At 40.4% G+C, this 22,549-nt stretch overlaps 1 protein-coding gene across 1 annotated transcript in view; it reads left to right on the top strand.

The window, feature by feature from the left end:
* LOC149472818 (uncharacterized) overlaps positions 1–22,330 on the top strand; it is a 34,122-nt gene extending 11,792 nt beyond the window's left edge. Inside the window, exons 2-6 of the mRNA XM_089687250.1 lie at positions 14,833–14,994; positions 17,887–19,752; positions 20,075–20,197; positions 21,443–21,553; positions 21,968–22,330. Of these exons, the coding sequence (XP_089543376.1) occupies positions 14,844–14,994; positions 17,887–19,752; positions 20,075–20,197; positions 21,443–21,553; positions 21,968–22,005 (2,289 nt within the window). The 5' untranslated portion in view covers positions 14,833–14,843 and the 3' untranslated portion in view covers positions 22,006–22,330. The remainder of the gene's footprint in view (positions 1–14,832; positions 14,995–17,886; positions 19,753–20,074; positions 20,198–21,442; positions 21,554–21,967) is intronic.
* Positions 22,331–22,549: the final 219 nt, after the last annotated feature.

Raw genomic sequence — 22,549 nt, 5'->3', positions numbered from 1 at the left:
AAGCCAGTGCAACATATAGTGCATTCCAAAGTAATGTTCATCCAATATTCAAAACAATTTCATAAACAGTCCTCTTTGTGCTTCTATGATATTTCAGTGACAAGTGAGGTGTTTTGTGCCACACTCCCCGTGCTCTATAGATAGGTGTACGCTCACCTCCTTATTTAGCCAGACAAGCTGGCTAAAACCACTTTTTGTCCTATCAGGACAAGGTGGGAATCTTCACTCTATATGCGTGTTTCCATCCGTATATGTGGATTGCCTTATTTCTGCCACCAGGGGTCTCCCTCCTTCCACACTTTAGCCTCAATGGGTGTTTTTAGAGATGGTTTAGATGGTATTTCCTCCTCCCAGTAAACCATGTAAGAAAGAGCCACAATAGTGCCTTATCCTTTGTGAGGTTCAACCTTTTTATTAGTAAGTAAAATCGCCACTCACATTTTGTTCAGCAGTACTGTATTCAGCTGATATGTGCCCAGATCCTGTGTTTGTAAGTGCCGCTCGTCCACTGCGGCGTCGTGACGTCAGAGCCCCTCCCCTACGTGTTACGCCACAGGGTCACGTGGCTTCATCACGGGGAAAACAATTGAATTGAATTTACATGGTTTACTGGGAGGAGGAAATACCATCTAAATCATCTCTAAAAACACCCATTGAGGCTAAAGTGTGGAAGGAGGGAGACCCCTGGTGGCAGAAATAAGGCAATCCACATATACGGATGGAAACACGCATATAGAGTGAAGATTCCCACCTTGTCCTGATAGGACAAAAAGTGTTTTTAGCCAGCTTGTCAGGCTAAATAAGGAGGTGAGCGTACACCTATCTATAGAGCACGGGGAGTGCGGCACAAAACACCTCACTTGTCACTGAAATATCATAGAAGCACAAAGAGAACTGTTTATGAAATTGTTTTGAATATTGGATGAACATTACTGTGGAATGCACTATATGTTGCACTGGCTTGAAGCACAGTAACTTTGTTCACATTATTATTTGAATAATCACCAGTATATGAGTTTTTAAGAATATTATGGAGCGCAGCACGTACAGTTGTGGCCAAAATTATTCAACCCCCACTGAAATTGAGTGTTTTGGCCAGTTTGACATTGCTTTTGATCATTCAGTCATCTTGCTTACATTTACATTAAAGAGGCACTTGTAGGTCAGACAAATATAACATAACAGTTATAATGAAATAACCACAAATGTCTTTTCTGTGCTCACAGCATTATCAGTTTTATTCAACCCCCAAGTGACATTCAATCTTAGTACTTAGTACAGCATCCTTTTACAGTTATAACAGCTTTTAAACGTGAAGCATAGCTTGACACAAGTGTCTTGCAGCGATCTACGGGTATCTTCGCCCATTCTTCATGGGCAAAGGCCTCCAGTTCAGTCACATTCTTAGGCTTGCGCACTGCAACTGCTTTCTTTAAGTCCCACCAGAGGTTCTCAATCGGATTTAAGTCTGGTGACTGCGATGGCCACTCCAAAATGTTCCAGCCTTTCCTCTGCAACCATGCTCTAGTGGACTTGGAGGTATGCTTGGGATCATTGTCCTGTTGAAAGGTCCAACGTCTCCCAAGCCTCAGGTGTGTGACGGACTGCATCACGTTTCCATCCAATATCTCCTGGTACTGAAGAGAATTCATGGTACCTTGCACACGCTGAAGCTTCCCTGTACCTGCAGAAGCAAAACAGCCCCAAAGCATGATTGACCCTCCACCATGCTTCACAGTAGGCAAGGTGTTCTTTTCATCATAGGCCTTGTTCTTCCTCCTCCAAACATAGCGTTGATCCATGGGCCCAAACAGTTCTAATTTTGTTTCATCAGTCCACAGAACACTATCCCACAACTTTTGTGGTTTGTCCACATGGCTTTTGGCATACTGCAGTCGACTCTTCTTATTCTTTGGAGACAGCAAGGGGGTACGCCTGGGAGTTCTGGCACGGAGGCCTTCATTACGCAGTGTGCGTCTTATTGTCTGGGCTGAAACTTCTGTACCCACATCTGACAAATCTTTTCTCAGTTCCTCAGCAGTCACACGGGGACTTCTCTCCACTCTACGCTTCAGGTAGCGCACAGCAGTCGAAGTCAGCATCTTCTTTCTGCCACGACCAGGTAGCGTTTCAACAGTGCCCTTTGCCTTGAATTTGCGAATGATGCTTCCTAAGGTGTCTCTTGGTATGTTTAACATCTTTGCAATCTTCTTATAGCCATTGCCCTTCCTGTGAAGAGAAATCACCTCTTCTCTTGTCTTCCTGGACCATTCTCTTGCCTTCACCATGTTTGTAACCACACCAGTAAATGTCTAGAAGGAGCTGAGTATCACAGTCATTTTAAAGCTGCCTAATTGGTGCTTATTATGCTTGATTGCTGCTCGGTGACATCCACAGGTGTTTTCAATACCTGATGGAAAGCACCTGTATGAACCTCTGTTCTTCAGAGTGGTAGTCTTTAAGGGGTTGAATAATTGTGGCAATGAAGAAACCACATAAGAACCATTTACTACTGTATTACATAAACAATTGATGTCATTTTAGTTGCATTTGGGTAGTTACAACGTCCTTGTAGGATTTGATTCTGAATACAATTCCAAATGTACACTATAGTCCCTAAACCCCTTTACAGCATTGGGGGTTGAATAATTTTGGCCACAACTGTATATGTATCTGTAGATATATATGTTTTATGTACAGTCCTAGAAAAAGCTGTTATGCTTCAAGCAGAAGTTAAGTTGAGTAGGTCATGTTGAAGTTGAAGAATCCTCCCTTTTAACATCGGAACTAACTTTGGGAGATAAGGCACCCTTTTGGCTCAGGAAACTTGATCTGCCTAACCCAGGACTTTTGGCAAGTATTCTATCTCTCTAAATTTCTTTCTGTTATCTCTTTGTTGTGTTATTGCTCTCTGTATATTTATACATATATATTGGCTACATCTTTTTCTGTAAATATTGTTATTGCACCCTTTTGACCTTTTTAGTAATAAATCCTATTATCTGAAAAGTGTTGAACTGTTTCTAAAGCTCTTTAATGCAAACTAAGAACCCCTGTCTCTGAAGAGCGCTACTGTGTGTTTTAAACGTCTGCATACATCTGTCTGAGGTGACATTCTGTATACAAACGATTATTCAAACATCAAAGTGTTAGTGCTAATATTGCCGAGTTTCCTCTTTCCCCTTACAAAAAGGAGGTGGTGGCAGTGTGAAGGGTTAATTGCGCAATTAACCCGATCCAGTAACAATCGCTCTCAGGCTGCAGGTACATCGACTGTGGTCTATTAGCTGGAAAATCTTTGTGCAGGGTGCAGCTGGGCGTGGCATTGTTACGCACGTGACAGCGCGGTTTTAGATTGGCTAGTCCTTCGGTCACTAGTTTTTATTGAGAAGGGCTGGGGGTCTGACGCCGCGATCGTCACAAGGGCGTCATATGACATCCTCCAGAACCGTGCCTACTGGGGGCGAGCTCTGTGATCGCTGTGTCCATCAGACACAGCTGATCACATTGCATGGAAGAACAACTCAATATTAATACCACTGGTGGGAACAGAGTTTTTCCCACCAGGGAAAAATAATATTTCAGGGAAATGGATAAAAGATAGAAATGCACATTTAAAGGATATAGTAGATAAGGGGAAATTATGTTCTTTTCAAGATTTAAAGAGTAAAAAAGATTTATTTTTCACATTAGATGAGTGGCGTTATTACCAACTAGGACATTTTGTTGCAGCTCTCCCGCAGCCACTAAGGACGGTCGAGGACATGTATCCATTCGAACAAATGTTGAGTTCAAATACAATTCAAAAACATGTCACCTCTAGGATCTATAAGGCCCTTATTGAATTAGTCGGACCTGATTCTCCATTGTACTTAGAAAAGTGGGAAAAGGAGCTTGAAACAAAATTGAATGAGCAACAAAAAATTTTAATATTTAAATGAACACACGGGGTGATGAACATGAACACAGTTGAAATGAATTATAAATGTTTAGTAAGATGGGATATTATACCTAGTATAGCACATAAACAACGATGAGAAGTTTCACCTTTATGTTGGAGGGGGTGTGGGACGAAGGGAACAATGGCACATTAATGGTGGGAATGTCGTAAAATACAGAAGTTTTGGCAAGAAATAATCCAATATGTACAGGAGATACTGGGGATCATCATACAGAAAGACCCGTGGGTTTGTTTATTCCATGAATCTGAGACTTTATAAGAATAGGGTATTATATCAAGGACTTATCCCCAAATTCTGGCAAGTACAATAGCCCCCAAAATAAAGGACTGGATAAATAGAGCTGAGTATATATATAAGATGGAGGAGTTATACTACATAGGTGAAGATAAAATGGAAAAATTCATAAAAGTATGGAGTAGATGGCATGATTTTAAAACATCCAAAAGATACCTGGAAGTGGTCAGAGCACAAAGAGTAGGGAGAGTTTAATCGAATGGTAGTAGAGGAGGCATGAGAAGAGGGAGGTAAATATAGATGGAAAGAATATTTGAGGAACTAGAAGTAAAAGAAAATGGAGTATGGGCAGGGGAAATTTATTGGGTGGGGGCAGAAAGATGGTGGGAGGGGAAAGAAATAGGTACACTTATGTGAACATTTGTGTTTTTGAATTGTTTGCCATAATGTCTATTTTGTAATAAAAAATTCATAAACGATATAATAAAAAAAAGTAAATACAGTTACCAGTTATCGGCTACACTTTCCTCATGCTATCACAGCTTGAGGAAAGAAGGAAGCCGGTAATCGGCAAGTATATTTAAAAAATCAGAGGCAGTCCAGTGCAGCCCCAAAAGTGTCCATCAGTGCTGCCAGTCAGTGTCCATCAGTGCCGCCAGTCAGTGTCTATCGGTGCTGCCAGTCAGTGCCCATCAGTGCCACCTATCAGTGCTGCCTATCGGTGCCCATCAGGGCAGCCTCATCAGTGCCCATCAATTCAGCTTATCAATGCCATTCAGTGCTGCCTATCAGTGCAGCCTCATCAGTACCCATCAGTGCAGTCTATCAGTGCCCATCAGTGCTGCCTATCAGTGCCCATCAGTGCTGCCTATCAGTGCCCATCAGTGTAGCCTCATCAGTGCACATCAGCGAAGGAGAAGAATTACCTGTTTGCAAAATTTTATAACAGAAACTAAGAAAAAGATTTTTTTTTCAACATTTTTTTTTTTTTTTTTTTATTTCTTTAGCAAAAAACCTCAAATCACCTCAGTGGTGATTAAATACCACCAAAAGAAACCTCTTTATGTCTAAAAAAAAATGATAAAAATTGCGTACAGTGTTGCATGACCGCGCAATGGTCATTAAAGTGTGAGAGCACTGAAAGCTGAAAATTGACCTAGGCAGGAAGGGGGTGAAAGTGCCCGGTAGGCAAGTGGTTAATGGCACCGCAATGCACTTTACCAACACGCATGCATTGCAGCACACCCCAATGCATGGTAATGCACTACTAAGTGTTATAGTGTCCTGCAAAGCAGTGGTGTTGGAAAAACGCATCGGAGTGACCCTTAGCACATTTTTAGTTTATTAAGGAAATAAAAAAACGAAGGGAGATGATCCTGCTCCTAGGCAAAAAAAAAAGCCTTGGAGGACCCAGATATCAGCATCCACCCCAGGTTCATTGCTCCTGTTAAGGGAGGACCATACGTAGGTGGCCCCTGCATTTAGCACGAAGGGCTGAAAGAAAAGAAAAAAACATTTCTGGGATCCTGTCTGGCTGGAGGAAACGCATACAACTGACAGACTGGACCATTGACCAGGCTTTTATTTTAATGGGGATCATTTATTTCCTGTTTAGGTGAGTGGAGCCTCTCTCTCCTGGAAGATGGCTTGGGAAATAAATGTTCCTCAGTAAATGTGCAGAACGAAAAAATTCATTTTGTTTCATATAGATTTGTTAAGTTACTAATTTCGTTTGTTGCATTCGTGGCAAAATTTGTTTAATTTTGTTTTGTTTATTCAATATGGAATAGTGAATTGATCTGAATTCTTTTTGAAGAATAGCTTGTTCTATTCTATTCTATTTGAAATTCGAATTTCGGAGGACGGCTATATTCTCTTTTATTCTACGCTGTTCTATTTTTTTCTATTCTATTCCTTTATTTTCTATTCTATTCTTTTATTTTCTATTCTATTCTGTTTTAATATATTCTATTCTGTTTTATGCTATTCTTTTCAAATTTTGGAAGGTGGCTATATTCTTTCTGTTCTATTCTATTTTTTTATTCTTTTCTATTCTATTATTTTATTTTCTGCTCTATTTTGTTGTTTTTTCTATTCTATTCTTTCTATTTCTATTCTATTCTAAATTCGAATTTTGAAAGACTTCTATATTCTTTCTATCCTGTTCTATTCTATTAAAAATTTTAATTTTGAAAGACGGCTATATTCTTTCTATTTTATTCTGTTCCAAAGTATTTATTTTTTTCTATTATAATCTATTTTATTCTGTTTTATTCTTTTCTGTTTCAAAATTTGTCAGCAAAATAGTCAGCAATATGTTTACAATTTTGAATTTGTTTTTCAAATTCCATTTAATTTTCAAATTTGTTTCAAATTCGTTATTTCGGACGAAATTTCGTTTTGTTATTTTGGATGCGAATACATCCAAATCTCCGAATAACGAACATTTCGTCCAAATTGTGATTTAGAACAAAATGGAATGCAAATGTCTAGATTCCCCAGTGCACTATTGTTAAAATGCTTATCCCAGTATTGTAGTTTACAACTTTCAATGCCACTGGCTCCTGCTGTCTCAGTGCTGCTTCCCTGAACTTCCAGTCTTCTCAGAAAATAATGGAAAGAGGTAACAGTGGACAATTCAAGAAGGAGGTTTATCTTGATACACACAATGTAGGGAGACAAAACCCATGTCCCTGCATGTAAGAGTGGCTCCATAGGACGCTGTAAGAGAAAGAAGACACTCTGAAATAGAAAACCTGGGGCAGTGCAACATAGGCAAGGATTAAAAGATAAAGAAGCTGTAAACTTAGTAAGTTGTTAAATCATCTATTGAAAGTGCTTACAAAAACGGAGGGTTTAAAGTCCAGACAGTGTTCAGACAGAGGTCAAGGGTTCTGCATCCTCCTAGAGCAGAAAGAAAACTCCTCCTACAAGCTTAACCAGTGCCCTGCTGAACACTGATAGAAGTCACAAGACTGCTCTAACTGCTGATGAGAAAAGGTATTTAGCAGTTTATATTATACTAAAATAATTGCATTTCCATGTTCTGTGTACTGTGGGAGACCAGATATAGTGAATGCCGGGTCCTGGGTTTAGTAATACTTTAATCTTACATTAGGAATGAAAATGCTGCATGCACCTTTTTTGTGCTTTAGTGCATTCAAACAAATAATATGCTGCATCAATGTAAATCCAGTCTCAATTCAGCTTTTTTTCTGGTACATCATAGGAAGTCTCAGGATCCTTATATCCTTTGCTTTGATGGTGGACATGTCTGGTGTGCTGCAGAAAACCATGCCCATAGTGACAACAGTGCTATTCTCTGCATTCTTGTGATCCCCGGATGACATATCCTCAAGGGAGTGTGTCGTGGACAGCCCCGACTCCCAGGACTCTCTACAAAGTGAGGTGGAATTACCCTCAGAGATTTATCACCTGAACAAGTGTCCTTATTGGAAGTTTTAAGCCAGCCATACACAGATCAAAATTTGCCTGGTTCAGCGGGGACATTTTGATCCATGTAGGGGCAGGCTGGTGGATGGATGGATGAATGTGTGGATGTGGAAATTGAGGTGTTATCTTTCATTCAACCAGTTGGTTGAAATTTAAGAAATGCATAATGTATTGGCTGTATCTCTTTCCCATCTTATTTTGGCAACAACGCTAACATTTTAGATTTCCCCTCACTTTTAGTTTCAGTGACAATGGACACCAGGACAAATAGGGTGACAGACCACATTTACAGGGGTTCTAACCACTCGCTACTTCATCTAAAATTTAAAAAAAAGTTTTTGGTTTTATAAATATTTAACTACTTTCTGGCCAACCCATGTAGCGTTACTGTTACAGGGCGGCCACTCTGTGAAAAATCACGTATATATCCGTAATTCTGCTTTTCCGATTAGGGGCTGAGCGCCTAACTGCGTTGTCATTGGCTCCCTTACATGTCAATCGCCAGGTCCTGGCCAGCAATTTATGGCCAGGACCCAGAGATCGGTGGAGTGAGTTACTGAAGGGAGATCTGTGTATGTAAACAACACAGATCTCTCTCCTGTCAGCAGAGGTGTGCTGGTTTTGATCTCCCATGTATCTTCAAGCAAAAATTTCTGATTTTTATTTTTAAACATAGAGCGTCAGAAAAAGGCCTGGTCCTTGAGTGGTTATATTGCATCTTACCAATTCTTAGATGTGATGGCTATATTAATTTTCCTTTTTTAGGCTTTCTTTCAGAAGCTCAAGCTCTCCAGCAGAATGTATCAGTTTAACATCGATTAAACCATCCATTTACTGCTGGCAGAGGTGGTTAAAATGATCAGCTTTTATTTATCCTGTAAAACCTTTATCCCCCAAGGAAAAAAAACATTTTTTGTTACTGATTATAAAGTGTGAGCTATGGTTTGCTTCAATTTGTTATTTTGTTCAAATCTGCTAATACATTTAACACTCCCACCCCAGACTGACAATCCTGCTGTCTGCTGTGTCCTGTGCTAATTTCTCGATAGTGGTGTCTCACTAATACTGGAGGTATGTTACTGGCCAGATCACCAGGTGAAAAAAGGAGAAGGAGAAAAGCCTAAAAAAATAAAACTAATGCAGCCACCACATCTAATGATTGGTAAGCTGCAATATAATACATTTTTGGTTTTGGCTTGATTACCACTTTAAGGACTCCAGGGTTGTGGTGACACTCATCCTTATGAGTACTACTCTGCCACCTGGGTCTGGTTTATATTGCTGTTTTAGCTTTTGGCTATTGTATGTATGCACTCTGTAGCTTTCCGTTATTATTAACCGCTTCCCGACCGCCCTATAGCAGAACTACTGCTACAGGGTGGCAGGGCTGCGCAAACCCACGTGTATATATACATGACTTTGCACTTCCTCGTAGGGGGGCGCGCGTGCGCCCTACCTGCACTGCATTGGCAGCTACAGCTGTCGATTACCGGGTGCCTGACAGAGATTCCCCGCCACCATCCAGCAATCACCGAGTTTCACTGACGGGGGAGAGGTCTGTATGTAAACAATACAGATCTCTCCCGTCAGCTCAAGCACTCTGCTTTGTATTGCTCTGCACGCTTACACTGTAAAGCACAGCACACAGTAAAACACACACAGCACACAGTTAACCCTTTGATCACCCCAGATGTTAACCTTCCTGCCCAGTGCCATTAGTACAGTGTCAGTGCTTTTTATTAGTATTGATCACTGTATTAGTGTCACTGGGGATGTCAGTGGCAGTTAGTCAATTCCCACCCAGTGTCAGAATGCCCGCTACAGTCCCACTATAAGTTGCTGATCGCCGCCATTACTAGTATAAAAAAACATAAATAAATAAAAATCCCAGTATATATACCGCCATTTGTAGATGCTATAACTTTCACGTAAACCAATTAATTTACATGTATTGGGATTTTTTTTAGCAAAGACATGTAGCAGAATACATTTTGGCTTAAATTTATGACAAAATTAGATTTTTAAAATTTTTTTACTGGATATGTTTTATAGCAAAAAGTATTGTGTTTTTTTTTTTAAATTGTTGGTCTTTTTTTGTTTATAGCGCAAAAAATTAAATTGCGATCAAATAACACCAAAAGAGAACTCCATTTGTGGGAAAAAAGGACATAAATTTCATTTGGGTGCAGCGTTGCATGACTGCGCAATTGTCAGTTAAAGTAACGCAGTGCCGTATTGCAAAAAATGGCCTGGTCAGGAGGGGGGGGGGGGGGGTAAATCCTCTGGAGGGCAAGTGGTTAATACATACCATCATTTTAATTTCCTGACATCTCCATTGCATCAGCCCCCTACCCGGAAATACAAAATCATGTATATATACGTGATTTTGCGGAGTCCTGCCACCCTGTAGCAGTATATCTGCTATAGCGTGCTCGGGAAGTGGTTAAATAAATGTTCAAGCTTACCGAATACCTTGTACTCATGCAGAAAAAAAGAATGCTGACTGTGAGTCATTTATTGGTGGTGTTAATCTTTTGCCCAAAACACAGAAAATAAGATTTCTATTTTTTAAAGTGTAACACACTGATATTTGCAAAAGCGTCATATTTACGCATTTTTTCTTTATTTAAATGTAGATAGGTCAGATTCCAGGGTACATCATAAACTCCCCCTTGTGGGTAAAACTGGAACTGCTTCAGAATAAATGTTGCAACATAAGCTACGTATAAAAAAAAAAACCTACTCTTACATTTTTTTTATAAAATAAAATAAATGCAATATGTTTAAATATAGGTAGAATAAAACCTTCTATTTCCCCCTTCTTATGTTTCATCTCTCAAACGCAAGCTTTTTTTCTGCTTTCTTTAGACTTCCTATTCAAGGGTGGCTACAGTTGTTCTCCATGCCCCCCTTGTGTGTAAATATAGCCATCCTTTTATGCTGGCCTCCCATTCAGTGCTATGGGATTTGTAATATACATAGAGCAGATCATGTGACCAGAATTAATGGCACCGCTCGCTCTACACTAGTGGTAGTGAGGATAGGGAGTGTGCACAAAAAAAAGAAGCCAGAAAACAATGATATGAAACTTAAAAAAACAAAACAGAGCAGTTGTATACTTGGCATTTTTGAACAATTGATGCAGAAATATTTTGAATTTAATGTCACCTTAAGGTAAAAGGTTAAATACTGAGCAACTTACTGAGCCCAAGTTTTGCAGAGCAGCTGAGTTATGACTAGTGGAACCAGGGGCAGACTGACCATTTGGAAACTCGGGCACTGCCGGAGGGCCCGGGGTCAGTAGGGGGCCCCTTGAGAAGCCCCTAATACCTTTTTTCATAGGCTTATTTGAGTTTGGGCAAGGACACAGGGGCCCCATGATCCCTTATTGCCCGGGGGCCCCATGAGTTGTCAGTCCGCCCCTGAGTGGAACATATAGAGCAAAAGAGCTGTTGCCCTTAACAGCTACGGTTTTACTTTTTTACATTTACTCTGGTTAGTTGCTATAAGCAACACCTCCATTCCATTTTTTTACTCCAGTTTCATATATCTTGAAGTTATATTGTACATTTAATACATGACTGCACTTAGTTGACAGTGAAATCATGCAAGTTTTTTTCTTTGATTTTTTTTTTTAAACATTTAAATATACACTAGTACTGAAAAATGCACTTTTACATTGAGCCCTAGTTCACACTGATGCAGTGCGGAATTCATGGGGTTTTCAGTGCGAATTCTGCACCGCATCAGAATCACACCCCGTTCATGCGAATCGCTGCGGGTGTTTATGTTAAGTTAAGAACACCCCGAAAGCGGTCCGCAAAACGCGGTGAGATGTGCAGAATCGGTTTGCATAGGTGTGAATACCCATGCGATCCGATTCTAGTGCGGACCCAAAAAAGGGTCCTGCACATTTTTGGTGTGGTGTGATTAAAGCCATACAAATTGTATGGCTCCAATCACACCGCACACAAATCGCATGTGATTTGCACAGGAATGCGGTGCAGTTCCTGTGCGAATCACATACGATATACAGCACTGCATGTATGTGAACCCAGGCTTAAAGAAATCCCAGATCCACTGTTATCAACCATACCACCATTGTTTCTGCTTACCAGCCCCATGCATAGTCCATTATCTTCATGTGTTAACTAATTGGCAAGTCAGGTAGAGCTGGCTAATTTATAAAACCTCTATCAGGTGCTGAAGGAGTAGTGGAAAGTTAGTTGTGCTGTGGGATGTAATCAGGTAAGTGTAGGAAATGTTTGTAAGGCTCTAGTTTTCTTTTAGAGCGACTACTCCTTTTAAAAAGTGCATGGTTCAGTTTTCTATTGTAGGTATGCATTAAGAAATTTAGTAATTATTAAAGATATTAGTGGCTTTTGACTGAACAGGTATATAGCTTGGTTTCTATGAACCTTTGGGCCTCATGCATACAGGATGTTTTGGCAACTCTCCTAGAAGCCTTTCTTCCTGGCAGCAGTGTTTTGGGGGAAAAAAATAAAATATATAATGCTTTTAAAAGCGTGTAACATGTTTTGATGTGTCATGTGCTTAGGTATTCATTATGTTGGCCAGAATAAATTTTTTTCTGGCCATTGACATGAATGCTAAAGTGCAAAATGTGCCTAGCATTAATATGAGTTGTGTTTACAGGCACCGAGCATTTATTTCTGCCAAAATGCTCATGGATGTACTAGGTGTAGTTTACTTTTTTTTTTTTTTTTCTCTCTCTAATGCCCCTGCCACTAAATGCCATGTGTACATAGACCCAAGCTCACATGCATGGGTGTTTAGTGGCAGAAAAAAAGCACATGTCCCTAGGAGCAGCTGAAAAAAATGTTCAGTGTGCATGAGGCCTTCTTTCTTCATAATACCTTGGGCTTGTATCCCATGTTCAGAAAAAGGTATTCAAATATATTTTTGCTTGTGCTTAGTTTTAGAGGCCTGTGTATCCTATAATTTATGTTTTGTTCACACTCACACAATTGCTGGCCATACACATGCAAGTTTCAGACAATTTCAATCTCAATGGCAACACTTTCTGATTATATATAATTTATACAGGGTCTCAACTGCACCTACTAATTTATCAACAGTGGTGTTTTAGCTTTTAATGATCCATTGTGGGATTCTTCAGTTACTGCAGATAGGTCTCAAATCCAATGATTATGTTCTTTTGCCCTCAAAGGACTGGGTAATGGTCCCTTTAGGGGAGTCAGGCAAATAGCTTTTCCTGCTGCTTCCATGGTAGCATACCTGTCATGCTGCCCTGGATAGGCACCAGGAAAGGAAAAGTGTGGAAAAATTTTCTGTTTTCAAGCGGTCAGCAATGAAAGTTTACATGCCTGTCTGTACAGGTTTTAAAGATAAGCACAGGAGAACCTCCCAAATGCACTGAAAAGTGGTAAATTATTAACTATTTCAGACTGATTCAGAGGGAGCAGTAAGTGGTGTGAGTTGCTCAATAACATTTCTTGTTTCCAAGGGTGGGAAAGGTGTTTGGTGGAGTGAGTCATTAAGGCCCCCTGGCAGGGGGTCTTTATGAGGAATTTGATGTGTGAATGGTCATTAACATTTTGTTTCCAAGGGTGGGAGAGGTGTGAGTTGGTCAATACAATGTGACAAGCTTGGTAGGAACATCCTGTGTTCAGTGTTTTGTCCATTTGAGTATCTTGAAACCGCTTTGCATCCATTTTTTTTCATGATGAAAAAGGCTCTGGACAGCATTGGGAACTGGAAGAGTTTTAAAAAAAAAAAATTCAAATGCTTATAAACATGATTTGCTGCTTTTTGAAACTCTGATCAAATCAACTGCTGAACCCAAGTTTTCTGCGTTAAAAAAAATGGTAAACTCAAATGCCTGTAAATGAAGATGTGTACATGGACACATAGGAAAACATTAGGGTGAGTTCAGGGGCTGCTGAAAAAAACAAACAGCTAAACTTGAGTTAATCAGTTGCAGTGTACATGAGCCCTAACTGGCATTGCTAGGATCATTCGAGACCTAGGACACAAGAAAAAGGGCTATATATGCTGAACAAAGCCCACAGGAAGTTGCTGGTGTGGCTGTTTAGAAGACATGGTTAGTCACTAACCTGTCATCTTTTTACATGTGTTAGAGACTGCAGTCATTGCAAGTTGTTTAAAAGAACCATGCCATGACCATGCAGTGAGATGTAGGTATACACACATTGTAACAGCACACTGCACATCAACCTGTTTCCTCAATCAGCAGTGTTCTAAAGTGACTCAATGATCTGGCATATTTGTTTCCAAGTAGCAATTTACCCCTCACCACTATTTATACTTTTCCGCAGCAATGCACTCCTATCCTATAGCATTCACACCCAAAATATAACCTCACCTATTTAGGTCTGTGGAGGCTTATGCTTTTTCTTATCTAATATTCTGAACAAATATGTCCTACTTGTGGACATTAGGCTTAGGAAGCGCACTTAAACTGGAAGTCCAGCAGAAACTTTTTTTTATTTAGAACAGGAAAGGTTTAGAACCCCTGTCAGGTTTTTAATGGCTGATCAGTTCAGCTAATCCTTTCCTTTATTCAGAGCTAAATTATTGCTTGGAGTTGCCTACTTCAGAGAAGGTGCTTTTACATGTCTAGACTTGTAGCCAAACCCATTATTTGATGCTTTCAGATGCAATGTAGTATCTAAACTGATGCAGCATGAAGTATCAACCAGCGCTGCTTCCACTATGGAAGGAAGAAAGGGTGCTACCAACATTAAGTGGTCTGGAGGGTGGAATAAAGTGGGTGCAACCTGTGCTTCTTATTGGAGTACAGAACTGCAACATAGAAACACACTGATACAGGGGCTCTGGGTATCATCTTTGCCCACAGTGCACAAAGAAAAATGTGGTCTGTGGTGGCCTTGCTCCCAGAGCAACTGGCAGTCCAACAGTCATGTATCCTGTAGCCTAGTGACACCAATGCAATGATGTTTACAATATGGAAATTATTGGTAAAGCCAATGTCTACCTCCAGTCCTGATTTCAAATTACAGAAGATATGTGATTGTTGAAAAGTAATTTTGGTCCAGTTATGTAGGGGCACTTTTGCAGGCAAAGATTCATGTTCTATGTAATGCGTGAAAATGTCTCTGCATTTTAGTTTTATTTTTCTGTATTGTGTAAACAGCCTGGTTTACAACTGTTCTTTTAGCAGCTTCAAAAATGAACAGTTCAGCACCACCTCCTGAAAGTGGGCAGTATTCCACGTCACAACAGAGGCCCTTCTTTTATGCACAGCCAACAGCACAACTACCTTTCCCGAATCCTTGGTACCTTACCCAACTTTACAATCCATACTGCATCCCTGGACCAGGTAAATTTACCCCTAAACTCTTCACAAAGATTGCTTTTCATATATACTGAAATGTTTGGGGAAGTCAGAGGCTGTCAATACAGCTTTTTACAAAACAAAGTATGTATATTGCAAGACTTCTTTGCCACATGAGTACCTACTGTTACCAACTGGAATAACAGGCTCCTATACATATTATTGTCCATTGAGGGACACAGGAAATCTAAAACAGTTGGTTATACTACTGTCTGCAAGAGGTTGGCACACTGTCAAAGTAAAGCCAGCCCCCCTGTATAATCTCATCTCCAACCCTCATTGTTGTCCTAAGAGTCTGGATATGGTTTTTTTTCTCCACTGTTACCATCTAATTCAGAATCCCACAGTCTACTATTGGAGAAGCTGGTTTTGAGCCACCTACACTAAACCATGTTAATAGACTTCCATCGGCAAGGTAGGCTCTCATTTCACTGACCCTTTGAAGTGACAATTGGGAGCTTTACGCTTTAAATGTGACAGCATGTTTATAGGCAGGGCCTCAATCAATATTATTGCTCGGAGGGACTAGACATACATACAGGCCTTAGCAAAGCAGAAGCTATATAGTAGTTTAAAGTTGCTGGAATATTTTTGGGCTCCCTGTTGCTCTGTACCCCTGCTGACTCCACAGTACACTCTTAATAGATTACCACCAGGAAGTAAAGTCACACACTGATTGGAATAAACCAGTCAGTGGTTACTTGTGTCAATGTTAAACACAGACCACATTTATCACAGAACCAAAAATAGTGTTAGCAGGCCTGCTTTACACAAACTAACCCAATACCTTCAATCTGAGGTGGTTTTTATAGTCCCCAGTGAGTAATGAGAGCTATCCGGCAAGGCTAGAACACTATATGGGCCATCAGGACATGGCAGGGATGTAGCCTGAAATAAGAGCTTTTTACCCCTGGAGTAACAAATGTCCCCTTAAATGCCTGTAGGATGGATGTCCTATCAGCGCTGGTGTCAAGTGTAATTAAGCAACAGTGGCTGAAGGAAATGGGCTGCAACTTATAGTGACTGTATACGATGCCCGCAACTGTGGAAGAAATGGCAACTATAGAGCAAGAGTCAGTGATTTTTTTTTCCCTAGGCAAGGCTTGGCGCACTCACCTGAGGAATAGCTTCTGGTGGATCCTTGCAATATTTCTCTTTCTAGATGACTCATTCGAACTCTCCGGTCTCGTCTGCAGCTCAGCGTCAGGCCACGTGCTGGCAGATCAGCTCTCTGGATCAAATGGCAGGGTCAACGATCAGCAGATTCTTTGCCTCCCTTTTCTCTCCTCCTTCCTGGTCCAGCTCTCCAGTGATAAACACCCTCCTCTCTAGATCTCACTCCATGTCCCGTCTCCCTGGCTTTTACATATGGATGCCCCCGCCCACACACCAGCTCCTCTGGGAAAGGTAGTTTCTAATTACACTGCTCCTCAGTAAAGTCCTGTGATTTTAGGATACAAGTTCCATAGAACTGTTCAGCATGAGTGCCACTGTTCTGCAGGACACTGCCATCTTGTGTTGGCTTCAAAATCCTGTATTATAGCAGGGTGTTAGTTGTACAGTCACGCGTTCAGCATGGCTCTCAGTAGTGGAACTTGCTGTAAAGTTACTGGGGGACAGCCTCTGCAGGAGGGGTGATGGTATCTTGTATAATCACTGATCTGGCTCGCTAGGGAGGAGTTCCTCAAAGGTCCCCTGCACTGTCCCTATTTGCCAGGAACCTTTCTTGCACTAAATGTCCCTAACCAGTGGGTCTCTAGCCCAATCCAGCCACTCTCTCAAAGCAAGCCTAAATGATGTAAGATTCCCCCCTCGTAAGATGACTGCTTTGGCTCTAACAGAAATTTGGCATCAAATCCGTTGCTTATGTTCCTTTATGGACACAGTTAGTCCTCTATGGGGACAATTCTCTTATCGGACTCTTTCCCTCTGCAGCATTGGTACAGTGCAGCCTGCACCTGCCTACATACTGTAAGCTTGTTTCTCACATGGTATTTATGTCCACATGCATAGACGTGACTCATCTGTCTTATGAAGGAAGCCGCCTCTACAAACCTGCCTTTGATAGTAATTTGGCAATGTTGGTTGGCATGTACTTTAGCCTTTTAAGTAAGAGGCTTCTGGTCAAGGCACCAAGATGATATTTTGAACCAAAATATTCCAGGTAATGATTACTGGCCCCTGGGGAGATTTTATTTCACCCTCCACCTGGAAGGAGCCCTCTGGGCATATCTTAACCTGGGCCCTGCGCCTTGAGTTCTCCAGAACACAATTCCTGAACATTAACGATCTTGTGGAAGTAGCCATTGCTGGAAAGTCCTGTATTTCCCTAGATGGTCAGACAGGACTTGATGGGACCCTGCTACAAAATTTCTTCTATGGAGGGACGGTGTAAAGCTAGATGCCTTAGTGGGGCATACTGCAGGAGATGGGTTCTCTTAACTGCAGTTAAGCTCAGGTTTCTGAGGAAGCTTCCTCAGATTCCTTTCTCCTTTTCTGACCTCGGTCAAAAGCTTGGTTCTAGCGCTAGGATTCCTACTCTTTTCAGGAGAATACATAAAGTGGGTAACTAGCTAGTCAGGTTTATACTCTAATCTTATTCCATTCTGGAACCCACCTTGGCATTTGCTTGGCAGTTACCCAGTTACAAAACAGTCGTGTAAGCTGGGACAAGGCTATATACAGGGCTGGCTTAACACTTTGCCAGTCCCAACCTCCTATAGGTGGCAGTATAATACAACTGTTTGAAAATTCATGTGTCCCTAATGGACTTGACAATATTGACTAATCTTAATCTTGTATTTGAAGATTACCACTGGTTAATTCTTTAGAAACGTATTAATTTTTTTTTTTTTTTTTTTTTTTCCTCCTCACCAGGTTTCCGGGGGGGAAATCCATATGTCCCCTATTATTCAGTCCCAGTCCACGAATATCCTGGATTTTATGTCCCTCAGCATCAAATGAATTTGAGAATGAACCGGAGACCTTATTTTAATCCCCATCCACCGTCCCCAATGTTTTACCATGCCACACGATTTAGGCACTACACCAGTCCAGGGAGAAGAACTGAAACAAAAGAAACCCAGACAGATCCAAGGCAGCCTGAATATATACCCAAAAAGTACCCAGGCACAGAAAGAGAAGAGAATGATAAAGGAAACATCGTTTCCCATTTATCTGCCATCAGCACAGAGAATGAACACAACTCGGAGAGTGTTGAAATGACAGTGTCTCCAGTGACAGCAATGCCAGAAAGGGACTTTCATAAAAATGCCTGCAATTCAGCACAGTATCGAAACATGCCTCCAGGAAGCTATGCATATGAGAAAGAGGAGGTAAGAATAGAGTATGGAAGTGGTTCTCCTGCTGCCATACAGATGTGGAAGTCTTATAAAGAAACTATACCAATATATGATGTGGCAGTAGTTAAAGAGATACCAGAAAATGTAGTGCAGCGTGATCTATTTTGTGAGGGTGTATTGTATGGCCCCCACCCTGAAGAAAATATTGCAGTGCAGAGCATATCCTTCACAAACACAGAGGAGCATAAGCAGTTGCCACCTCCTAAACTCTGCCTTGATAAAGTGCATGAAACAGAAACCCAGACTTCTCTTGGGCAAAACGGAGATCCACTGCCTGAATCAACTAATCAAGATAAACAAAACTCAAGACTAAAGATTCCACTAGAAGAACCGAAGTCTGTTCTTGCTGAACATGTTGTTTCATGTCCTGTTTATGATGTCCAGCAAGTTACTCAAGATTCAGAGGAAAACCATGCATCTGAGGAAGTAGCAAGTGAAGAGTTTCTAATTGGACTGGATAAATGTCCTGAAAAAGTGGCTCAAAGCCAGTCTGTATATAATGGAGAAATAAAGGTGGCAAATGCAAGTGTGTGGGCAGAGGATGCTGTACAAAAGTGTGTCCCCTCACCATCATGGGTGGCTTGGATTGAAAATCAAGAAACCAATTATGACTATGATGTGTATATGTCTCAGAGGAAACAAAAGCGCCCAAGTATATTAAGCATTACATCTGAGGAGCTTTCATCTAGAGATGAGGGCTCGTCCATGGATAATGGTTCAGTTTCTTATTTTGTGCCAGATTATATGCTTCGAAAAGGCTTATACGCTTTCCGACGAAGTGCTGAAAGCTCAGAAAAGGAGAAAATTCAAAGTGGTGGCTCTCTAAAAGAGGATGATGTCCCAGCAAAGCATTCTAGCAGCCGATATGAGAAAAGCTGTGGCCCTTCTATTGGACAGAATGTTAAAGCTGTTTCTAGCAAGAGCCGCAAAATTGGAGTACCCATAAGAGGTTTAAATAAGCGGAAACTCTACTCCGTAAAGAAGAAACCAAGAAAGAGTCAATCTTTGTCTGAACCTGAAGATTCTGAAGAATATTGGGTACTGGAGGAAGAAAACTTGCACAACTTTGAGGAAGATGAGACCGATGAAGAATATTATTTTGAGGAAGACCTACCACGTGAGCAGCTGGACTTTGGTAAAACCAACTTCTTTAAGCAGATCGCTCAGCAAAGGATTTTGTGGAAACCACCAAAAGGAGCCTTTCCGGCCCATCTTATTGGGTGGCCTGTCAGAGAAAAGATTAAAGTAAAGAAAAAGAGTTTAACTGACGCTCTTGAGCAGGTGCATAAACTTAAAGCATGTGACTATGCAAATTATGAGAAGCCTGAGAGAGGATACCAAGAGGTGACAGAACTGAAGAAAACTCAGCAGAAAATGGGTGGTAAGTTAGTAATTTTGAGTGTCAATACCATATTGAAGAAGATTCTTCTAACAGTCTGTGGAATGGACCAGTCAGAATGCTCTTCAAAATCACAACATTTAACGGAATTGCTAGAGTGCCACTACAATTTTCTTTCCCATAGCAAGGGACTATTTAAATGTTAAAACTGAATATTTGCAAGATGCATTGTTAGATATAGAAATTGATTCCAGAAGAAATGTAATATTGGTTTACGATTAGTGGCTTTTGTTGCGACAAACCTGTAGTGAAAAATCTGGTACAAACAGAAGTAACCAGTACTCCTCTTATCTGCTTCAACTAGGAAAATCCCAAAAGAAAACCTCTGGGGCAACTGTTGAAGAGTACTGGGTTGGAAGAGGTGCTAAGCCCAAGTTCACAGAACCTGCATATTATCTGCAAGATACAGCCAAAATCAAAGAGCAAGGTACTCTGTGTGTTGGGTTTTTGTTTTCATTGGGTTCTATACCTTTTTGGGGAAACAAAGTTTTTGTACACAAACAAGAAAAAATGCATTACATTCTAGACATAGTTTACAAGCTAGAATATTTATAGACCTTATTGGCCTTGTATGGTCCATAAAATGTAATCTGCCTGTTTATAGATCCTAAAATGAGATCTTACTAAAAATGTATTTTATAAGAGTAATAAAATGTATTACCACTGAGTGTAGCTCTGTACTCTAATTGGTGTTGGTCAACCAGACAAGCAAAAGGTCTTAAAGTTGCTGGTGGAGAGCATTTATTTTATATTTTTTTTAACATGGCCTTTGTATGGGGTATTTAATCAGAAAAGTAATATACAGATTGTGGGTGGGAAGGGATTATATGTAGATCTCTGTAGGGGTTTGTGTCCTCTCCCTTTTTTTTTTTTTTTTTTTTCTCCTCCCTCTCTTCCCTATTGAAGGTGGGGGTTGTAATGTTGTGGTACCTGCTCTGGGATCACCCACTGGTGGTCCTCCTGTCTGTCCCCCATAGCAATAAGATATTCTATTTTATAGGGAAATGTTCATTGTTGTAACGTGCCATATCCCCAAAATAACTCTTGTGATGGGGACCCTTTAGGCACAACCCATAATAAAGCGATACTCTCAAAGATCGGGCATGGATTGTGCCCCCCCACTTTCTCTTCACTTGATTTGATTGAAAGCAGCAGGAGCCAATGCTGAGACAGCAGGGCTGCTGCTCTTGGATCAAATGGTTTTTAGATAGGTTAGGTAAGTATACTGTGTTTGGGTGTTTTTGTTTTTTTTGGGGGGGGAACATTTAGAACCAATTTAAAGCAAATCTCTGCTGAATAAGGATGAAACAAGTTTGCTTTTGAATACCTCCAGTAACATACTTGCATCCTTACCACTTCTTCAGAACCAGGAACTGCAGGAAATACTTCATACTTCCTAGTTATAGAGGATCATGTGACTCTGGTGTGGAGTCATTCATCATCCCATGAATCTAATTCGAAGATACAACTCTGAGCTTACCTAGAACTTTCTTCATGTAGGAACCTGTTGCTTTACTCTACATAGGCAAAGAACACATATTAAAATATAAATGTAAGCTTTTGGGGCTTAACCAAAATGTCAAATTCCCCCCCAATCCTATTAGGGAGAGGCAGGATGTAAATATCTGTGAATTACATCTGTCTGTTGTGTGTGTGCATTTCCCCACTGTAGACAAGCCTCCAAAAAAGAAGGGAACGCGCAAGTCTTCTAAAAGAAAACAAGCAAGAACTGATACAGAAGAGATAGATGTATGGGAAATCCCCAGATCCTTCATGTATAGAGGTATGTAACCACATGATCAAAATGCCAGTTGAAGGGCTTTTAATTCAAGACAAGATTTCACACCAATGGCCAACTTTTTTTTTTTTTTTTTTTTTTTTTTTTTAAAGTGGGATCACTGGCATTTTACCCAATTTGTTTGACGTGTTGCCAATGAACACGGAAAAACAAATGCAAAAAGGTTGGCATCTGGATCTTTAGGCTTGAGAGAGACTTTGAATGTAGTCATGGAATTAATCTTTTTTAGGTTCTTGTTGCCAGCAATTCACTCTGTATTGTTTTATTGCATTGCACATTGTTATACCTGCTTTTCTATGCATTTTGTCTAGGAGTACAGATGGTAGCCACAAGAAGCCCCATATTAAGGGATTGTGGTGGAATGGATTACTGTACTGTGTAATGTTTTCTGTCTTCTAGGTCACGGCTTAAGGAAGGGTGTCACCAGGAAGAAGTAGCTCATCTGCTTTATATTTTTGTATTTAAAAAGTATATGTATATTTATTTCTTTAGGTGTGAGTGAGTGTTGCATGAAACAATGTTTTACTCCTGTGAAGGAGTCCTACCTACCCACAAATTAATGTATAACTTTGTACCATGTTATGCACTGGAGAGGGAAACTAATGGCAAATCTGAAGGAACAGACACAGTTAAGTAATGAATTATAAAGGATTGATAACTGAAATACTGTCACAGAAGCAAAACTGCACTTATAAAAAAAAATGTAAATAGCACTAAAATCACACATTTAATAGCAGAAAATAAAGGTTAATGGACATGTGAGTCATGGTTTCATTTTTTTCAATTTTATTTTTTAGACCATAATCTATAGCGTGTGTTCATTCAGCCTGGGTTTGATTAACAGGCTGTACAGTGCAGTCTAGTTCTGAATGTCCAGTGCTGAGTTTGCTCTTAGATCACAGTGGTCATTTGCACTCCAGTTCTTTCATTCAGTAAATGTCTTGTGTTCTTTTCAACTTGCCTTCTTCAATGAATGTCTGT

Source organism: Staurois parvus, unplaced genomic scaffold (genome assembly GCF_062004578.1).
Source record: "Staurois parvus isolate SC_StPar_1 unplaced genomic scaffold, SC_StPar_1.0 ptg000020l, whole genome shotgun sequence".
NCBI classification, from domain to species: Eukaryota; Metazoa; Chordata; class Amphibia; order Anura; family Ranidae; genus Staurois; species Staurois parvus.
This window is presented reverse-complemented; position numbering and strand designations above follow the sequence as displayed.